The 17,340-nt window shown below is 44.4% G+C and overlaps 1 protein-coding gene across 11 annotated transcripts in view; it reads right to left on the bottom strand.

Annotated features, from left to right (window-relative positions):
* The window catches only part of prdm16 (PR domain containing 16), a 186,140-nt gene extending 169,148 nt beyond the window's left edge, over positions 1 to 16,992 (bottom strand). For all 11 annotated transcript variants that reach the window (XM_030423124.1, XM_030423132.1, XM_030423129.1 and 8 more), the window contains exon 1: positions 16,751 to 16,992. In XM_030423124.1, coding sequence (XP_030278984.1) covers positions 16,751 to 16,787 — 37 coding nt within the window. In that variant the 5' untranslated portion in view covers positions 16,788 to 16,992. The remainder of the gene's footprint in view (positions 1 to 16,750) is intronic.
* Positions 16,993 to 17,340: the final 348 nt, after the last annotated feature.

Raw genomic sequence — 17,340 nt, 5'->3', positions numbered from 1 at the left:
CACATATGGAAAGAGAGCCAGCTGCCATTTGAAACATTCTGATGTGTAAATAAACACCTGAGAGCTTTCCAGCCAAACAAAACCAATTTCCAAAGCTCTACAAACAGCGTCGGGCCAGTCGCGACACTGGCCTTTCTTTTCTTTAGAGGAACCGCTCAATTAATATGTCACCACAAGTCAAGACCACGAGACCCTGCTAAAATAAGCGAGCCACTTCAGCAACTCGCCTCTGGAGAGAGACGAGAGAGGGACATAAATTGCCCTCTTTAGAGTAAAAGAGTCATCCAAAAAACCAATAAGCTGTGAGCGGGCACCTGCGGCCCTGTAAATAAATATGGCGTCTTTTTTTTTTTTTTTCTTTCATTCCCACTCTGCTTATTCCCTCATCACCTCATGAGCAACCTGTGAAAACAATTGTGTTTATCCACTTTCATCAGATGTTCCCTCCGTCTCCGCAGCCACCTACATCAGTTTTCCACGCAAGTCCTGCTCTTTACCAGCCATTTAACCAACCCTGACCCTCATCATACACATTACCTACAGCATTCAAAGAAACACAAACACTTACGGCTTTTGACCCTATGTTATATATATATATATATATATATATATATATATATATATATATATATATATATATATATATATATATATATATATATATATACACACACACACACAGGTACAGTCAATGTGTTAAGTTTAACTCAAAATGACAAATTACTCGAGAAATGACAGTAGAGTAATCCAAGACAGGAACAATAAACTTCAAATCCGTTGACACAATTTTAATCTCAAAGACATAATGGGTGTCAAAACTGCCTCTTCTGCTCAGGCATTGTGGGGTTTTTTCTGGCGAGCCGTGTCCCCTGCACACGCTGCGACTGTAGCTGATGAAAGAGGAGAGGAGCAGCTTTGAGGAGCACACTGCCGCTGTCACTGTCACGGACACCGTGTTGGCTCGCTGCTACGCATCCCTGCATTGTCCCCCGCTACACCTGACACTGCCCCTTCCACCTTGTGGTGCGCATGTGTGTGTGGGTGTGTGTGCGTGTGTGTGTGTGTGTGTGTGTGCGGATTAGATCTTTGACACAATGAAGGTATGAAGAGCTCCGGACGTGATCAAAGTGTCAACCAGAACCCCTGAAACCTGTAAAGCCCCTGCTCAGAAACACTATCTACACAGGCAGGTACTTTAGATACCTGTACTACCAACTACCAAGCTTACAAAGCCCGTATAAACAGAATCAAAGGGAAAGCCGAGGTGGTTCATCCAGAACTACATTTAAGATTTTCATTAGTTTTCCTTCGTTTTTAATCCATATCCATATTGTGATTATTTTGTAACAAGTTTTTATTCCTCGAGTCTGGATCAAGAGAAAGGGGAGCAAGAAGTTGAGACCATAGATGGCTGCGACCATTTATCGCTTCTCGTCTGTGTGATATTGGTTTCAAAGGTACAGTCTTAAGTGAAAGACACAGGTTGGAGCATGAGGACCCCTGTCCTAACTATGTTGTGTGTGTGTACAAGTGTGTGTGTCTGTGTGTATGTGTGTGTGTGTGTGTCTCCTGGTAGACCCAGATGGCAGGCGGGCAAGAGGGAAGGCGGGCCAAGCGGACAGGAAGCAGTAAAGGAGAGTTCTGGTTACGAGGATCAGACGGCGGGACGGACAGCGCTCAAAGCTACCGCCGCTACCGTACTCAAGGTGTGGGTTACACCCCTGGACACAAGGGACACACACACACATTCTTGTATATTTGCTCCCCGAAGGACACTGGGCTGCCTGCGTGCGCGTTCGTGTACGTCCGTTAGCGTCCCAATTCACATGCAAAGGCGAACGTGCGCACACACACGCGCGTGCATTCGGTCACACACGGGCTCTCACACGCCCCGCCCCTCCCACCCCCTCCTCAACCAAGCAGATCCACTTAAAAGGGCTCGTATCAATTGTCAACGGCCATGTTTAGTTGTTTAGGCCCCTTCTCTCCTCTGATGAGGACCAGACCATGGAAAATGCAGCCACCCATTAGCCACATGTTGCTTCTAATACTGACCCAATAAAATGCCATCCCCCCCCCCCCCCCCCGCCACGGAGAGTTCATCTGGCCTCCCACACAGCGAGATGAGGGACGAGGAGGAAAAGACAGGAAACCAAAAAATTTAAGAAGCAGGGGAGGCACGGATGGGGAAGAGAGCGCTTAAAAATAAAGTTGTAACAGTGTCAAAGAAAGAGGGAAGCGCACGGGCCTGCTGCTAATTTCCCGCCCTGAGTGCAGTAATCTGAGGGGGAAGATTAAGGTGAAGGAGTTATTCTTGACTATTTTATTAAGAGGTGCTTTAGGCGCTGGAAGAAGGGGCTTTAGCGCTCCTCCAGCAGCGTGCCATACAATACAAGACAAACATTTGCTGTTATTTCACCAAAGTACTCTCAGATGTGCTGGGTCGGGGCCGTGCCTTTTTCGCCGCGGAGGAACTTGGCATCAAAGTTCCCTGCAGTTCTCTTAAAAACAAAAATCTGCCCTGCTTTTCCGCGGGTCCTGGCCTGAGCCCGTGTGCGACAGATAAACAGCGAGGTGTCAAAAGCGAGGAAGGGCAAAACCCTCACACCTAGTTTTAATTAAAACGGGAGAGGCAGCACTGAGAGCCACAGAGAGACGCAATGAATCAGTTCCTTATACGATCTGAATACTGACATTAACATCTGCAGTTTTCACTGGATATTAAACTTTTTTTTATGCAGGAAGTCCCTTTTGGCCTAATGGTTAGAGATCAATTCTTATTCTGTGGAAACATGTAAAATATCAAGGAAATATCAGGAATATGAAAAGAAAAATGAAAACACACCGTCTCTTCTTATGAATGATTTAAGAATCTGTACCCTGTAAGTTCGACTTCACACACCAGTCTCAGAGATGCTGTCATTTCATGTCGTAAAACATTAAAAAACGACACTGAAGTAGTTTTAAAATGGAGCCAAGGCGACAGGCCAGCAGCCGCCTCACCCACCTGCCTCTTTTGTTTGCTTTGTCATTGCTTTTCCATGCCATTCTTAAACACTTACTGCTCTTCAGCGCTGTTGAAAAACAAGATGCCTCTGTCACTGCGTGTGCGCGTGTGTGTGCATGCGGTCATCCAAACTCAAGAGAAGCAGATTTGCAAAAGCCAACATGGCGCCAAAACGTAACACTAACACCAAGCTGCACGTCTTCAACACGCAGCTTCCTGGAGGAGGCATTTGTTTGGAATAACATCTTCCCAATTAAAGTGGCTTAATTGACACGTCTCAAAAGCCTCAGGAACTCTGAGCCGAACGGTCAGCGCGGACAGACAGAAACCACAGAAGTGGCCGTTTCAACCACTCATAAAACACAATTCAGAAACCGGATCTTCCTCTTTCCTTTTCTGTACTCGAACGAGAGGATGTGGCGAGACTTGATGAGGAGAGAGGTGGAGAGTGAGGGAGACATAAACCAAACGAGAGCAATTCTAAATGTGCCACCTCCGAAGTTTGAGTTCAACTAATCAAACTTAAACCGGTGAAACACCAGCGACATGTTCCAGATCTCAGTTTCCCCACTAACACTACAAACAATAGGACAGCAAAAATCAGACAGAGAACACTTCGAGTGCCGACTCCTCTTTAACAGTAACAACTAATTGTAATGAACATTCATATATACTTAACGCATTAAATAACACAAATTCATACCTAACAGTGTGAAAGTATCTGAGTGTGGAACCTCATTTTTAATCCGACATGCATCCAGTTGACGGCGGTTATACTTGAGACCGACAAGGAAGAAGCAGCCCCGCTCATGACATCATCCGAGTCCTATAGGTGATGATGTGTGAACTGTACAGGGAAGGGCAGCTGTGGCTGGGAAATGGCAGCAACGGAGAGGATGTCCAGACTGGATGGCAGGCGATGTTTTAAGACGAGATGTGTGTCATTTAAAACCATTTCTGCTTTATAAAACTCACAATAAAAGCCACAATAGCCAGTGGTTTTATGCAGTGATTATCATGAACTCTGTTTCAGCCAGGTCTTTCTTTTTTTTTTTTTTTGGAGTGGATTTCAAACACTAACAGCGTATCAAAACAAAAAACAGCTTGCCTAATTCAAAATCCTGGCTTATGAGCAACACTAGTGTAACTGGTCTGGGTGTGTGCAGCTCTCAGTGCCACCCAGTCGATACTGGACATGCAACCACTGCTGTGCTGCGTGTGTTTTTATTTCCACTGAAAAGATTAAAAAATATATAAACAGTACTGCAAATGACTCAAGGAAGTTTGAATGATAATCCCTCTACATCATAATGATGTAGTGTGATTTTCTATTGTGTATAGTTTATTCAGCCAGTTTATTCCATCTCAAATATCTAAAAATGATAATCAAACATTGTAATTGTCTTTGCACACATTATGTTTGTGTTGGTAGAAAAAAAAAAAGATTTGCCTAATGAAAGAAACAACATGATCCACTGACAGTTATATATGTTTAAGAACTACATCTTGTTTAGGTACTCCTTCTATTTTTTAACTCAAGCCATATATGTAATTAGCCTAAAACAAAATATTAAATGGCTTTGCACAGAAAAAACAATAATCCCACTGTGCACTGCATGTTGTTGTCTAATTTTGCACAACACTCTCCTTCTGGACTCTGCCAGGTGAACTGGTGTCTTGCTGAAAACCTATCCTTTTTCCTGTGTGGGGAACATACAATTAATAAAGGGCCGAGCACTTTGCCTTTGGGACACTGAGCATCACAGAGACGCGAGCTTGTAATAGAGCTATTTGTTTTCCTCAGAAAGCTGTCCAAATGCCCTCGCTGGGATCGCTAGGCTGCACAAAGGCGAGCTATGAATTGGTCAAATCCACTGGGGCAGGCTATTGATTAGGCCTGCGGCTGGTAGAACGCAAATATGCAACTAAATTAGATAGTTGTGTTTGTGCATGTGTGCGCGCGTGCACATGTGCGTGTGTGCATTACTGCCGCAATAAAATCAACTTAATCTGCATCAACAACTGGAGACACTTTATAAACCTCCAAACCTGAAGACCTCCACATGCAATATCAACTTCAAACCTCTTCTTTTAGGCAAAGCCCATCACAAGCTCTGCACCATGACGAAGGCATCGGTCCTGCAAAGATTTTGTCGATTATTTTTTAATTAATTATTTCATTAGTATATTTGGCAGAGAGTGCTCACTGAATCAAAAAAAAAAAGAAAACCAAATACTGTAAATAAGCCATGAATAAGCCAAACGAGCCAGCAGTTTTGATCTGCTGCCCATTTATAACTCACCAAGATGTACCAACCCTATAAGTGAAGGCAGTTTTAATACTCTCAGATAAGAGGAAAACACATTTCCCTTCAACATATGAACAAGTACTTAAAAGTCAAAATAAAATATCAAGTCTCCTCAGGGGGGAAATTGGGGTTAGTGAAGGGTTGAATGCTCCTTAGGCAAACCTCTAGAATCTGACAAAACGTATAGTGGGCTATAGATACATGCATACATAACAACTTTATGCGGCCTCGCTCGCCTCTTCCATTTCTTGCTCACATCCGCTGCCCTCCCTCTTCGACATCTCCCTTTTCAACAAGAGCAGTTTGTCAGGGTCAGAAAGCAATTTAAAACCTCTAGTAATGAGAGTCAGTGAGAGAGAGAAGTGAGAGAGGGAGAAGTTAAAGGGAGGGAGAGAAAGAGAGATGAGGTAGTGGGGCGGAGAGAAGAAGAGGATGAGGACGGAGGGAGGGGTAGGCTGGGGTGTCAGCCATCAAAGCAGGCCAGGAGAAAAGAAGGCCAGGTGCTGGTTGTGGGAATGTGCCGTCCATGGTTCCAGGGACCAGGGAGCTGGTGGGGGCTGCAAGGAAGGGGGAGCAGGGTGGTAATTAGCCAAGCCTGGAGGAGAGAGAGGGCCCTCCAGGGCCCGCGGGGATAGCCCCTCCGAGAGGATACCATTTGCACTTCTACAGGAGCCGCCAGCCCCGGGCCACAAAGAAGGGGAAAAGGGGAACTATGGCATCCTTTATCAGGCCGGACAAAGACGCCGCATCTTTTCAAAGGAGGCCGGAGAGAGAGAGAAACTCCAGTGTTCCAGAGAAGGAGGGGAAGAAGAGAAAAAGAGAAGGGAAGAAAGAATCCTAGGACTGGTCAGGAGAGAGACAGAGAGAGAGAGAGATGCCAGTGTGTGGGTTGCAAAGCGAGACAGGAGGTTACGGTCATACTGTGACCCAGTCAGTCCTCTGAGACACCAGAAATTCACTAGTGTCCCACACACACACACACACACAACAAACATACACACACACACACACACACACACACACACACACACACACACACACACACACACACACATACACACACAGATAACACATGAAGTTGCACAACCATATTCCCAGTGCACAGCAACTAAAAACAATACTATGTTGTTTTTTCACATTTCTATCATTTTCCATCTCCAGTTCCCATCAGGCATGAAAATATGACATGTCTCTGTATCCAAAAGAATGTTCAAAAAGCCACAAAAGAGGTTGTGCTTTACACTTCACCTCCTGGCGAGCTAAGTAGAGGCAGTGGATAAGGAGCCAAAATGGCCACCCTCTACCTTTGACATTATCAGGGAATCTTAAGAGTTTTGCCCTCCCGTAGAGGGAAGGAAAGTGGAGGTCACTGACATTACTTTTACCTATTACCTTTGGAGTACGGCTGCACAGGGGGCTGAATGGTGGCCTTTGAGGCTGTGAGGCTTTGTGCTCCCTGTTGGAGAGCAGCCTGACAGTCTTCGCTGAGTGGGGAGCCAAAGGTCAGACAGGTCATGTGATAAGGCATTTCAGACCTTCATATAGGCCCCCAGACTGAAGAGGCCTGAAAAACCTCAAGACCCCTCCCTCCCCATCTCTGTGTCTCTCCCGTCCTTTTCTCTCCCCCTCTCTGTCCCCCCCCCCCCCGACTCTCTCTCTGGACACAAAATGCCATTTGTTGTCCGTCAGTCAGTAGCACAGGGCTCGGGTCGGGCCCGGCGCTGAAAGCTCCATTCACACACCCTCTCACCCAGGGATGTTTTTGCAATTCAATATTTTCACACGCAGGCAGCTTCATCGTTACTTTGGAACCGTATACTTGGCAGGATGAGGCTGGGGGCCTCTGGGACAGAGGGGCTGAGCGGAGGAGAGGGGGTCAACACAGAGGAATCCTAGTGTCGGGAGGGGACGGGTCTGCGCCGGCTAATGGGCCATCTTGAAATGTTTTAACCAAGACCCCTCCGACACCTACACACACGCATACACCCACAGACACAAACAAGTGTGCACACACACTCATGAATGGCTACACGCACACACATTGGGCCCTACTCATCGCCTCACATCCAATCTGACTCCAGGTTAACGAGGAGGGCTCTTACTTCCTTCATCGAAATATCTGGGCTAAAAGAGTCTCACTTACCCGCCCCCCCCCTTTCGCTCACGCCACGCCACATCTTCCTGGCACACATTTCAAACATACAGCCCATAGTTAGTAGCGACCAAATTAGAATGGCTGTACATATCTGTCATGAGGCACCTTTTCAAAAGTATCTCTCACATGATGAAATACAGAAACTTTCGAGAGCATGTGTTTGTTTTCAACAGATTATCAGGGCAAAACGGAAACAACGGGTCAGTAAATGAGAAACATCCGAAAACAAAAGCATTAAACCCTTGTGGAAACGTGCCTCGTTTGAAACGAGCCATTTCGGGAGATTTGTTCCAACTCCGCGACTGTGACACCGAAGGATTTGCTTAGCATACAGAGTGGCTGAGGTAAATGGAGGCAGCTCTTAATATATTTATCCTGTGCACCACACTCTACTTAATGAAATTAAACCACACCAATAGTGGCCCTTTGTCTCTGGGGAGTTCGGTAATCAACGTGCCACCAGTTTTCATTTTGTATGAAAATAAATGGCAGCAGGTGATAAGGGCCTAATTGTGTTGCACCGGGGAGGAGCTGGGCGAGAAACAGAACTTGCAGCGGTTGTGTAGTGGAGCCCATTTTCATGGACAGCGGCGCTCAAGAGAGGTGGTCGAATAAGCAGAGGCATTCATCTGGGGAGCGGTACCCCCACTTCCACTCTCTCCCCCCTCTCCCCCCTCCCCTTTCTATCCATCATACGCACAAAGAAAGTTAGCCAAGTATTAAACAAATAGAGAACTGGTGAGCCCTACGCACTAGCGCCTGGCAGGGTCACTGGATAATGACAGCTCAATTACGGTGAATCTCCTTGTACACCGCCAACCCCCCCCAATTACAATCCCCACCAGCCGCCCCACCCAGCACGGCAAATTTGTCAAACTCACTAAAACGATGGGTCTGACAGTGTAATCGCTAACCGTCCCCACCGACATGAAAGAGGTCTTTATCTGGCCAAATCAAAGAACCTGATCTCTGAGAGAAAAGGGTGGGTGGGGGGGGGGTCGACTAGAGAAGAGAAATGTCCCGCTCTGGCCCTGTGAGACGCGGAGATGTCTCTAATCCACTTTAATGAGACACCACATGCCCGTCTCTGTGGTAATGACGAAACGCAGTGAGAAAGACGGTGGGGTGGAGGGAGGGAGGGAGGGAGGGAGGAGCGGGAGAGATAGAAGTGAAGATGGAGCCAAGACTTTGAACTGGCGGTCTGATGAAAGGAGAAAGGAAGGCGAGGGAGTTTAAGAGCCACGCTGGTGCTGCTACACGCCGCTGTCTGTTACTCGACACAGACAGACAAACAGCCCAGGGGACAGAGCAGTTTGTCTGCTTATCATATCTCGACAGGATGAGCCATCATCAGCAGCGCCCGACTGGGACCGCGACTGGAGGGAGTGTGTGTGTGTGTGTGTGTGTGTGCGTGTGCCTAGAGATGAGCTACAATTTGTGAAAGTACAACAGATGAAGATTCAAACTTTTGATGAAAAGGAGTAGTTTGTCTTCAGTGCCGTTCAATGAGAATTTCAACAGAGTTAACTGTCACTTCTCACACTGTAAGAAGCAGAGTCACGCTTGCTGATCATAAGCACACTCCAAACTTACAGAATAATAAAACTGAAGTTCGAAGCAATGTTCTGTCTCCCACTGTAGTGCATTACATGAGACCTAATCCCTATTCTCAAAAAAAGTTGGGACGCGTGTGAAACGTAAATAAAAACAACATGCAACCTTTTTTAAAAAAACACGGTTCCCGAGCTCATGTGGAAATAACCTTTATACCGTCATGTGTTTTGAAGAGCGGTGAACCTTTTTCTGGACAACAGAAATGTGCAAAGCAACAATATGACTTCATATCATTGCATTATGTTTATTAAACCCTGAGAAATAGTAAATATCCAATCATTGCCTAACATCTGTTAATTTAGACTGAAATTTTGTTGTGACCAAGCCGCACAGTGTTTCTTGCAGAGGGAACGGAGAATGTGGTGTGAATGAAAGAGAAGACGACATAAAGGAGACGGGAAGTTCAGGGGATGGATAAAAGGAAAAGAGCAGGCTAAGGACAAATGAAGAAATAAAAGGAAAGAGCGAGAAAACGAGGGAGAAAGCGCGCGGGGCTAATACCAAACAAATCGGGATTAGGCCCAGATAAGACTAGTCACAATGCTGAGCAATCCCTGGGATATCACAATGCAAGAGGGAATCATGAGGGCTGCGAAAAACACGCTAATTAGGGACTCGACACATTTGCCCCCTTGTTTTGCAAACAACACACACTGTTGAACAGCGGGCGGTGCACAATCACACCAGACACACAGAGAGATAATCATTTAGCGTTAATCAGCGGCACTCAATAAGTAAAGGATGAGGTATTTCCTCCAGGATGACTCTAGCAGTCGTGGAGTATTCTCAGCCCCCGAGAAGCTGGATGGAAATCTTCGGGACACGGCGGTGTAGCGATGAAACTCGATAAGCAGCCACAGGTCAAGACAAAAACGCATTTAACGGCACTGTAATGGCTTTTCTTTTTCTTTTTTTTTTTTACCCCCTTTTCGCCAACACAAACTGCTGTTCGAATGCTGCTCGGTTATTTTTAACAAGACCCTGCCTCCATGTGCAGGCTGAAAACGAGGGGCTACGAGGAGAGACGCAAAACAGGGGGGGGAGGCAGCTAAGAAAGAAAACATCAGGGATATATCTTAAACTCTCTCGGGCACGCCGCGGTCTCCACTGCCAAATGATCTGGAGATTGCTGGTTTTTTTTAAACATGGCGGGTGAGGTCATGGTGCAAAGAGGCATATTTGCCAACTGGATAATGTGAGGTCAATGTATCAATGGAATTAATGGGATTTAGAGCCATGTGCAAGAGCTTAATGCAGTGGTATTTGTATGTCAACTCAAAATTTGACTTAGCCAGCATGAGACCAGGCAGGACGCAGGGGGCTGAAACATATGTGTGTGTGCATGTGCGTGTGATTGCGTACGTGTGTCCAGGTGGAAGACATGCCCACCCATCGCTGTGCCAGACTCAGCCAAGGTCAGAGCTCTGAACAGTGACAGGACCTCCAACAACTGTACAAAATGGTGCACAAACACTGGTTCACACACACACACACACACACACACACACATTTAGCCAGCCAAAAGTGCCAGCTCCTGCTGTTTGGATGACATTTACACTCAACCTTTCTAGTTTGTGATTGATTGGGGTTAAATCCTAACATTGCCCAAAAATCTGTCACCACTAAGGTGTGTGCGTGCGAGTGTATGTGTGTGTCCCGGATCCATGTGCATTGATGTGTACGTGTGGTTTCTATGTGTGCATGCACATGTGTCACAGAGCTGAGGAAAGCCAGTCAGATGTTTCGGTGTTGATATTAGAGAGTCACTGTGACTTCAACGTTCAGCCAAAGTGCAAACGTATTTTCTTCTTAGGCTGAAAGCAAAAAAAAACAAAAACAAAGCTCTGTCGTCATTTTTATAAATTTAACACTGAGTCAGACACTATTACTATCTTGAATCAGAGACTATAGGCCATCTATTAAATCAAGCTCATACACAACACTGAACGCGGATTTACCAGTGGACAAAAATATCTTAAGTTTGAAAACATCCAAGAATACCGTTTGTATAATTACATCTTATTCGAAATGCTGAAATCAGAATGTGAAAATGTGACGCATTATGAGTTTTGTTGATGAGGCCTCATGGGTCCAAAATATGGACATGACAGGCAAATATAATATCATATCAGAAAGAGTACAACATTGACGATACCAAAAACAGCTAAACGGTTAAGAACAAGCTCGTAATTATATGGTTTTCCACACCTTTTTCACACTTTCAGGCGCCTGTACCTGACCAGAGTAGAGACATCTCTCTTCCAAGGGACACTTTGCCAAAACAGCAGCAGCACATTTACAGCAGTAACTGACTGAATAACAATAAAAGCATTTCCCTGGAGATAAACCCCTGTGTCCAGGGAGGAAAAGAGGGAGTCACTGATAGTGAAAGAAAACATTAAGAAGCTGGCAGTGGAACAGTCATAAAACAGGCTTTTTGAAAACATTTTATTGTATCATTCCATCTGAACTATGCTCACATGAGTTAACTTTCCCTCTTTGAGCTTCACAGCGCAGGTAATTTACAAAGCAACCAGTTCTTTTGCATTGTAATTCTCTCCTCAGATTTTTTCCTCCTGCACAGGTGGGAGAGATCACGGACGGTGCTCTTTATTGGCTGACTGTTTCAAAGATTTAGGGGCAGTAAGCAGAGCTGAGACTTCAGACTACACTGTCCTGCACATTTGAGGGTAATATGAATACTTTACTGGAAGGAACATTCTTCAAGAGTCAGCTCTTGCAGCAACTACGAAGATATGGTTACAAAAGGCAGTGCATCTTTATTTGTAACGTACAATGTGAATCAAATGTGGACCATGTGTTTCTGAAACAGACAGTGGCTTGACGTGGAAGGAGCCGTAACCGTGACGATAAACTTTATCAACTAAAGTCACTTCCCCTACGACAAACTAACATGTTACAAATGAGCAGATTCATGGATGCCTTTTGAGTATTGAGAAAGTGTTTTTCATGTACAGCACAGAGGTATTTCACTGAACAGACACGGACAAAGATGGGTAACCAGCCATGGAAATAAATATGGAAAGAAGACAGGGAGCCTTGCAACACACACTGCACTGTATCGTGTGTGTGCACACGATGAGGAACTCACATCCAGAAAACTTCCATAATCAAGTACTTATGCAGCATTTGGCCGTGCCAAATGTGGACTGATGCAATTAGTTAGGCTACACAATTTTTCAATCCCTTCAAAAATTGACACAAATGGTCCTAAAATCAGTCCAAACGCTGAGAGAAAAAACCCGGCCGAATAGCATGAAGAAGAGAGTAAATGAAGCGTCTCTGTATCAAAAACCAGATTTTACAAAATCACTGCAAAACACGTCTTCTTCCTGATTGGACGGTGAACAGTATTTCCCCTAAGAAGGAAAAAAAAGGACTCCTGTACAGAACCGACACACACACAGTCTGACATCACCTGAATGGCTTCAGTTTTTCTGGCTGCAAAGATTCACGAGACTGTGATTCTCATAGCGGTCACTGCAGTCACTTCAGACAAAAGAAAAACTGCAAAAGTGCCTGATTCAGAGCGCTGCTAAGATCATTCACATCATCACACATGAATGCAAATGGGCTCAGTGGAACCACAAGAGTCTCGGGTTTCCCAGTGTGTTCTATCTGTGAAAGGTCCGTAGCTATATAAAATAAAGATCTATCCGGTACTTTCATTTTGCATTAAGTTCAGCACAAAATAAAATAAAATTAATCAGTTACTATGTGTGTAAATGCACTGCAGGCTAATTATAAGGCTTCATTTATTAACCTCGTCAAAATTGCCTGCACAACGAGGAAGTCTTCTAAAACAGAGTTTTATCAGAGTAGGAGTCATCTAGAGGATTCCTATGAATTTCCTTTGTCTTCACTGGCTCACTGATGCTCTAACTTCAAAATAAAAGCAACTAAAATTGAAAGGTTTACAGCTTCATAAAAGCACAAAAACACAAGTCAATGATTTGCAGTAACTACCAAACATTACACTTCCTTTTCACTTGATGATCCTATCATTTTTATGTCCAGGCTCTAATCTGCGAACACGCTGCAGTGCTATCTGACAAAACATTACAGCTGCATAGCAGCAATACATGGGAGAACTGCACGCGGGACCCTGAACGTTTAGCCAGAAGTTCAACATAGCTACCATTGTTGGTTTTAAAGTGTTATGGGTTGGGTTTTATTACTTCTGTCAAAACATCAGAAGCTGTTGAGCCAGGCCAAGTTCGTGACTGGGAGTCCATCTAATAAGGGGGCATTTAACACAGAGATCAATAGGATATCTGGCAATTAGTATATATAGGCCAGAAAAAGAGAATCAGAGAGAGAAAGTGAGGGGGGGGGGGACTTGTGTTGCATTTGATCAATGTGGTGGGCCATTTTGTGCAAAATCAGCAAAAACAAAAGAGGACAAAAATCAGGTGGTAAAAAAGGTAACAACAAAAAGAAAAACAACATTATCAGTTTATTGACCTGATAATGCAGAGGGCCCGAGTAACTTACAAATAGGCTGAGAAAATCAATAAGGTGTGTGCACTGCCGCTCTGAAGCAGATACAACACCTTCCTGTTCCTCCCGACTGTTCTCTGTTATAATCATATCTCTATAGGTTTGTGCACGTGCTTGCGTGTGCATGAGAGTGAGCGAGAGAGACCTCACCTCCACACTGAAAAATACTGGGGGGATCTACACCCACTCCATTGCAAGTCTTAATTGATCCATACCCATTTTAAAGAAGAAGAAGAAGAAGAAGAAGAAGAAGAAGAAAACAGCCACAGGGAGTTTAACCTGTCACACATAAACACAAACATATGGACTGTGGTTAAAGTAAACTGAATTCATCTCACTTTGCTGTTTGCCTGTATTGATTTTAGATTTTTTTTTTTTTTTGTACAGCAGGGACCAAGGGGTCAAGTCTCTTATCAAAAACTGACATCTTCAATAAATTAGATGAGGCGTTCAGTCACCCAAAAATATCAGAAATATAGGACATTTTAAATGTGTGATAATCAATAAACTGTATCATATAGAGTGATCTAGGTATAACTGAATTAAATTAAAAATAACACTAATAATAATAAACTCAAAGTAATATTGCTGTAAAAATAAAAATAGAAAGGCCACCTGTGAGGGACATATCACAGTGTCCACAGTCCACACACACTCACTTTACCCTGACCCCTAAAAGCATTATGTAAACAAGCCGGAGCGACTGCACACTAATTAAGGTGCGCTCCCATTAAAAAAAAAAAAACACACACATTCATATCGTACATGAGGGACTCCTACACTTTAAGATATGTGTCGGGGAGGAGAAAATATATACGAGGGGCGAGAAATAAATGATAAAACAAGCTGCTGAATGTCGCTGTGGGCCTTCTGTGTGGAGAGCGTTTTCACCCAAAAGAAGAAAAAGAAAAAAGGAGGGTGGGATATACTCCCACGCGTCGCATTCGAAAGTCGTGGGCCTGCATGTTTTTAATGTTAAAAAGAACAAGATATGTTTTTTGTTTTGTTTTGTTTTTTTCTGTTTTCTCGTCATGCTCTGTTTTTTTTTTCTCTCTCGCACCGCTGCGACGCAACACATCTGAGGCCTGTGGACTTCCCTTCCAGTGGTCCGGTGTGAGAGCGCCACAAAGCCAGGTATTTGTGTTCATTAGCACCCGGATCAACAGACTATCAGGGCTGTTTAGAGATCAAGACCAAGTGCAATTACTGTGGGTGGGGTGGGGGGGGGATCCCTCCACATGTTCAAGTATTTTTCAACAAAGTAGCCCCAATTAGCGTTATGCTTTTCGTTCCCTTTCTTTTCTTTCCCCTTTTCTCCTCCTCCTCCCTCTCAATTTTCTATTCTGTCTATTGTTTTTTTTTATTTTTAAAAATACTCTTATAGGGGAACTTGACCCTCCCATGATCAAAAGTGGAGAACATGTAATAACAAGAGCATGACTCCAAACAAAACAGTGTTGACAATTTATTTTTTTATTCTTATTCTTGTTTATCTGAAAGCACGCGTGCCAAAACCACTACTGGGCGTTTAATAATAATCCCACAAGATTAACAGTTGGCATTCTTCTTTAATGAATTTTCAAAATACACATGTTTCAAATTCAAATATCCATTCGACTTCAGGTCTAAAATCTATATGGTGAATTTAAAAAGGGAAAAAAAGGAAAAGTCTGAATTAGGTCTGATTTTAAGATCAAGGTTCATGTTGAATTAAGGCCAGTGGCTTTGGCAGAGTTACAGCGTTTTAAAGGCCTGTAAACGTACAATCGAGCATGCCCAATGATAAAAAAAAAACATTGTCAGGTAGCCTATATTTTTTTAAATTACGATATTTTCAAATAACACGTCCGAGAAAAATAAAATAAATGCAATGCAAAGAAAAACGTGTTCTGTGTTTAAAGCTCTGCGTCTTCACAAAGAAAAACTCACTCATGGATCAAATCTAACAAACATACAGAGTCATAAAAAATGCCAACAGGCCTGCACAAAATCGCTGACATGTCGATGTGGATTAAAAAAAAAAAAAAAAAAAAAAAAAAAAAGAAGCACATTGACCCACATAATTGGCCGAAGGAAAACCGAGCAGCATACGTTCATGCAGGAATAAATAGAAATTTTAAAAAGACGCTGCAAATAAACGCGATAGGTAAAAAAAAAAATTAAAATCAACCCACCGACAATAAACACATGTCAAACAATAAAACACGCTCCGAACCGAACAACCAAAAACTCAATACATGATTTTTTTCCCCCGTGTGACGCGAGCAGCAGTCCTCTAAATAGCAGCAGCAGCAGCAGCAGCATGGGCGCCTTCTTGCACAAGACGCATTATTGATTGGCATTCCCTGGAGGAGGAACCAGTCTGCAGCAGTTCCGAGGGGCCCTGGGACCAAAACGAAAAAGTTGCGGGAGAGCGATATATTCTGCGGCGCTCGAGAAGCAGGACGAGAAAAAAAAAAAGGAGCGAAAAAAAATCTGCATGAAAATATTACTGTCGACATTCACATGTCGGCGTTTGGCGTTTTGCGAGGCGAGTGAAAAGAGTGGCGCTCAGCTCGAATCGGCTCGGCTCGCTGTAGCAGCTCTGCAGCAGCAGCAGCAGTGCCACAGCGCCCACTATTTCAAAAGCCGGGAATGTTTATTTCACAAGACTTTGCTACGGGCTCTATACAAAAAAAAAAAAAAAGTTACTATCCATTTCGAACAACTTTTTCTCGGTAACTTTCGGGGGGAACGAATGTGCGCCTTCCCTCTTCAACCTTCAAACGCTCCGAAAGAGCAAAAATGACATGATTAGATTTTTTTTCTTTTTGCGGACGCCAATGTTTATCTCTGCCATTACAGCCAAGGAGCGCGATCAAGTCAAAGCACCAGCGGCGTTTTTCTCATCACACATGAAAACTTTGTGACGCCGGGAAGCGCCGGAGCCAAGACCGCAGCGTGCAGGGGAGAGAGGACGCGGCGCGAGCCGGAGCCGGGACAACATTTTCAGCAGAAAAGTTAACTCTGGACAGAAAGAGTCGCCCCCTCCTCTCTTAAGGATATGACAAATGACAAGGACACAAGTGGACATGTAAAGAAGACGCAGGAGTTTTGGAGCCCGGCGGCTGAAAAGCGGTAAGAAGCGGAAAAGAGAACACCTACTTTTGGCCAGTTTTCTCGCCCTCGCCTTGGATCTCATCTTGTCGGCTTGTAGATTCCTCTCGTCGTCCTCCGTGAGCCCAGAAGCAGCAACAACACTATCTTCATCTCACCAGCATTGTCAGTTTGGACACCTTCGCACATGCGCACAGGCCATTCAATCTGACACCCTCGCCGGGGCCAAAAAAACTTTCCAATGTATTCATCATCATCACTTTTTTTTTTTTTTTGTCCTATCGTCTCCCCTTTAGATCACTTATCTCTTCCCCTCCTCCTCTTCCTCCTCCTCCTCCTCCTCCTCCTCCTTCTCCTGCTCTCCCCTCACCATCTCACCTTCCCTCCCTCCCCCCCTTTACCATCCCCATACCCTCGCGCACTCTCCCCCCCCCCCCCCCCTCCAATGACCCCCACCCACCCCATTCAGCTCCTGCCAGCACCTTTCTTGGATTTTTACCCCTTTAACAGCAACGACTTGGTTTTCTCCGACTGGCGGTGGACACAGTGAGGTACGGTGAGGTCAAGGTCTTATCATAATAACTGGAACGCACCTGAATTATTATTATTCATAGTATTGTTCATGTCGTAATTATGAC

Source organism: Sparus aurata, chromosome 7 (genome assembly GCF_900880675.1).
Source record: "Sparus aurata chromosome 7, fSpaAur1.1, whole genome shotgun sequence".
In the NCBI taxonomy this organism is placed as follows: domain Eukaryota; kingdom Metazoa; phylum Chordata; class Actinopteri; order Spariformes; family Sparidae; genus Sparus; species Sparus aurata.
Note: the sequence above shows the minus strand (reverse complement) of the source record. Positions and strands in the feature narration are given on the sequence as shown.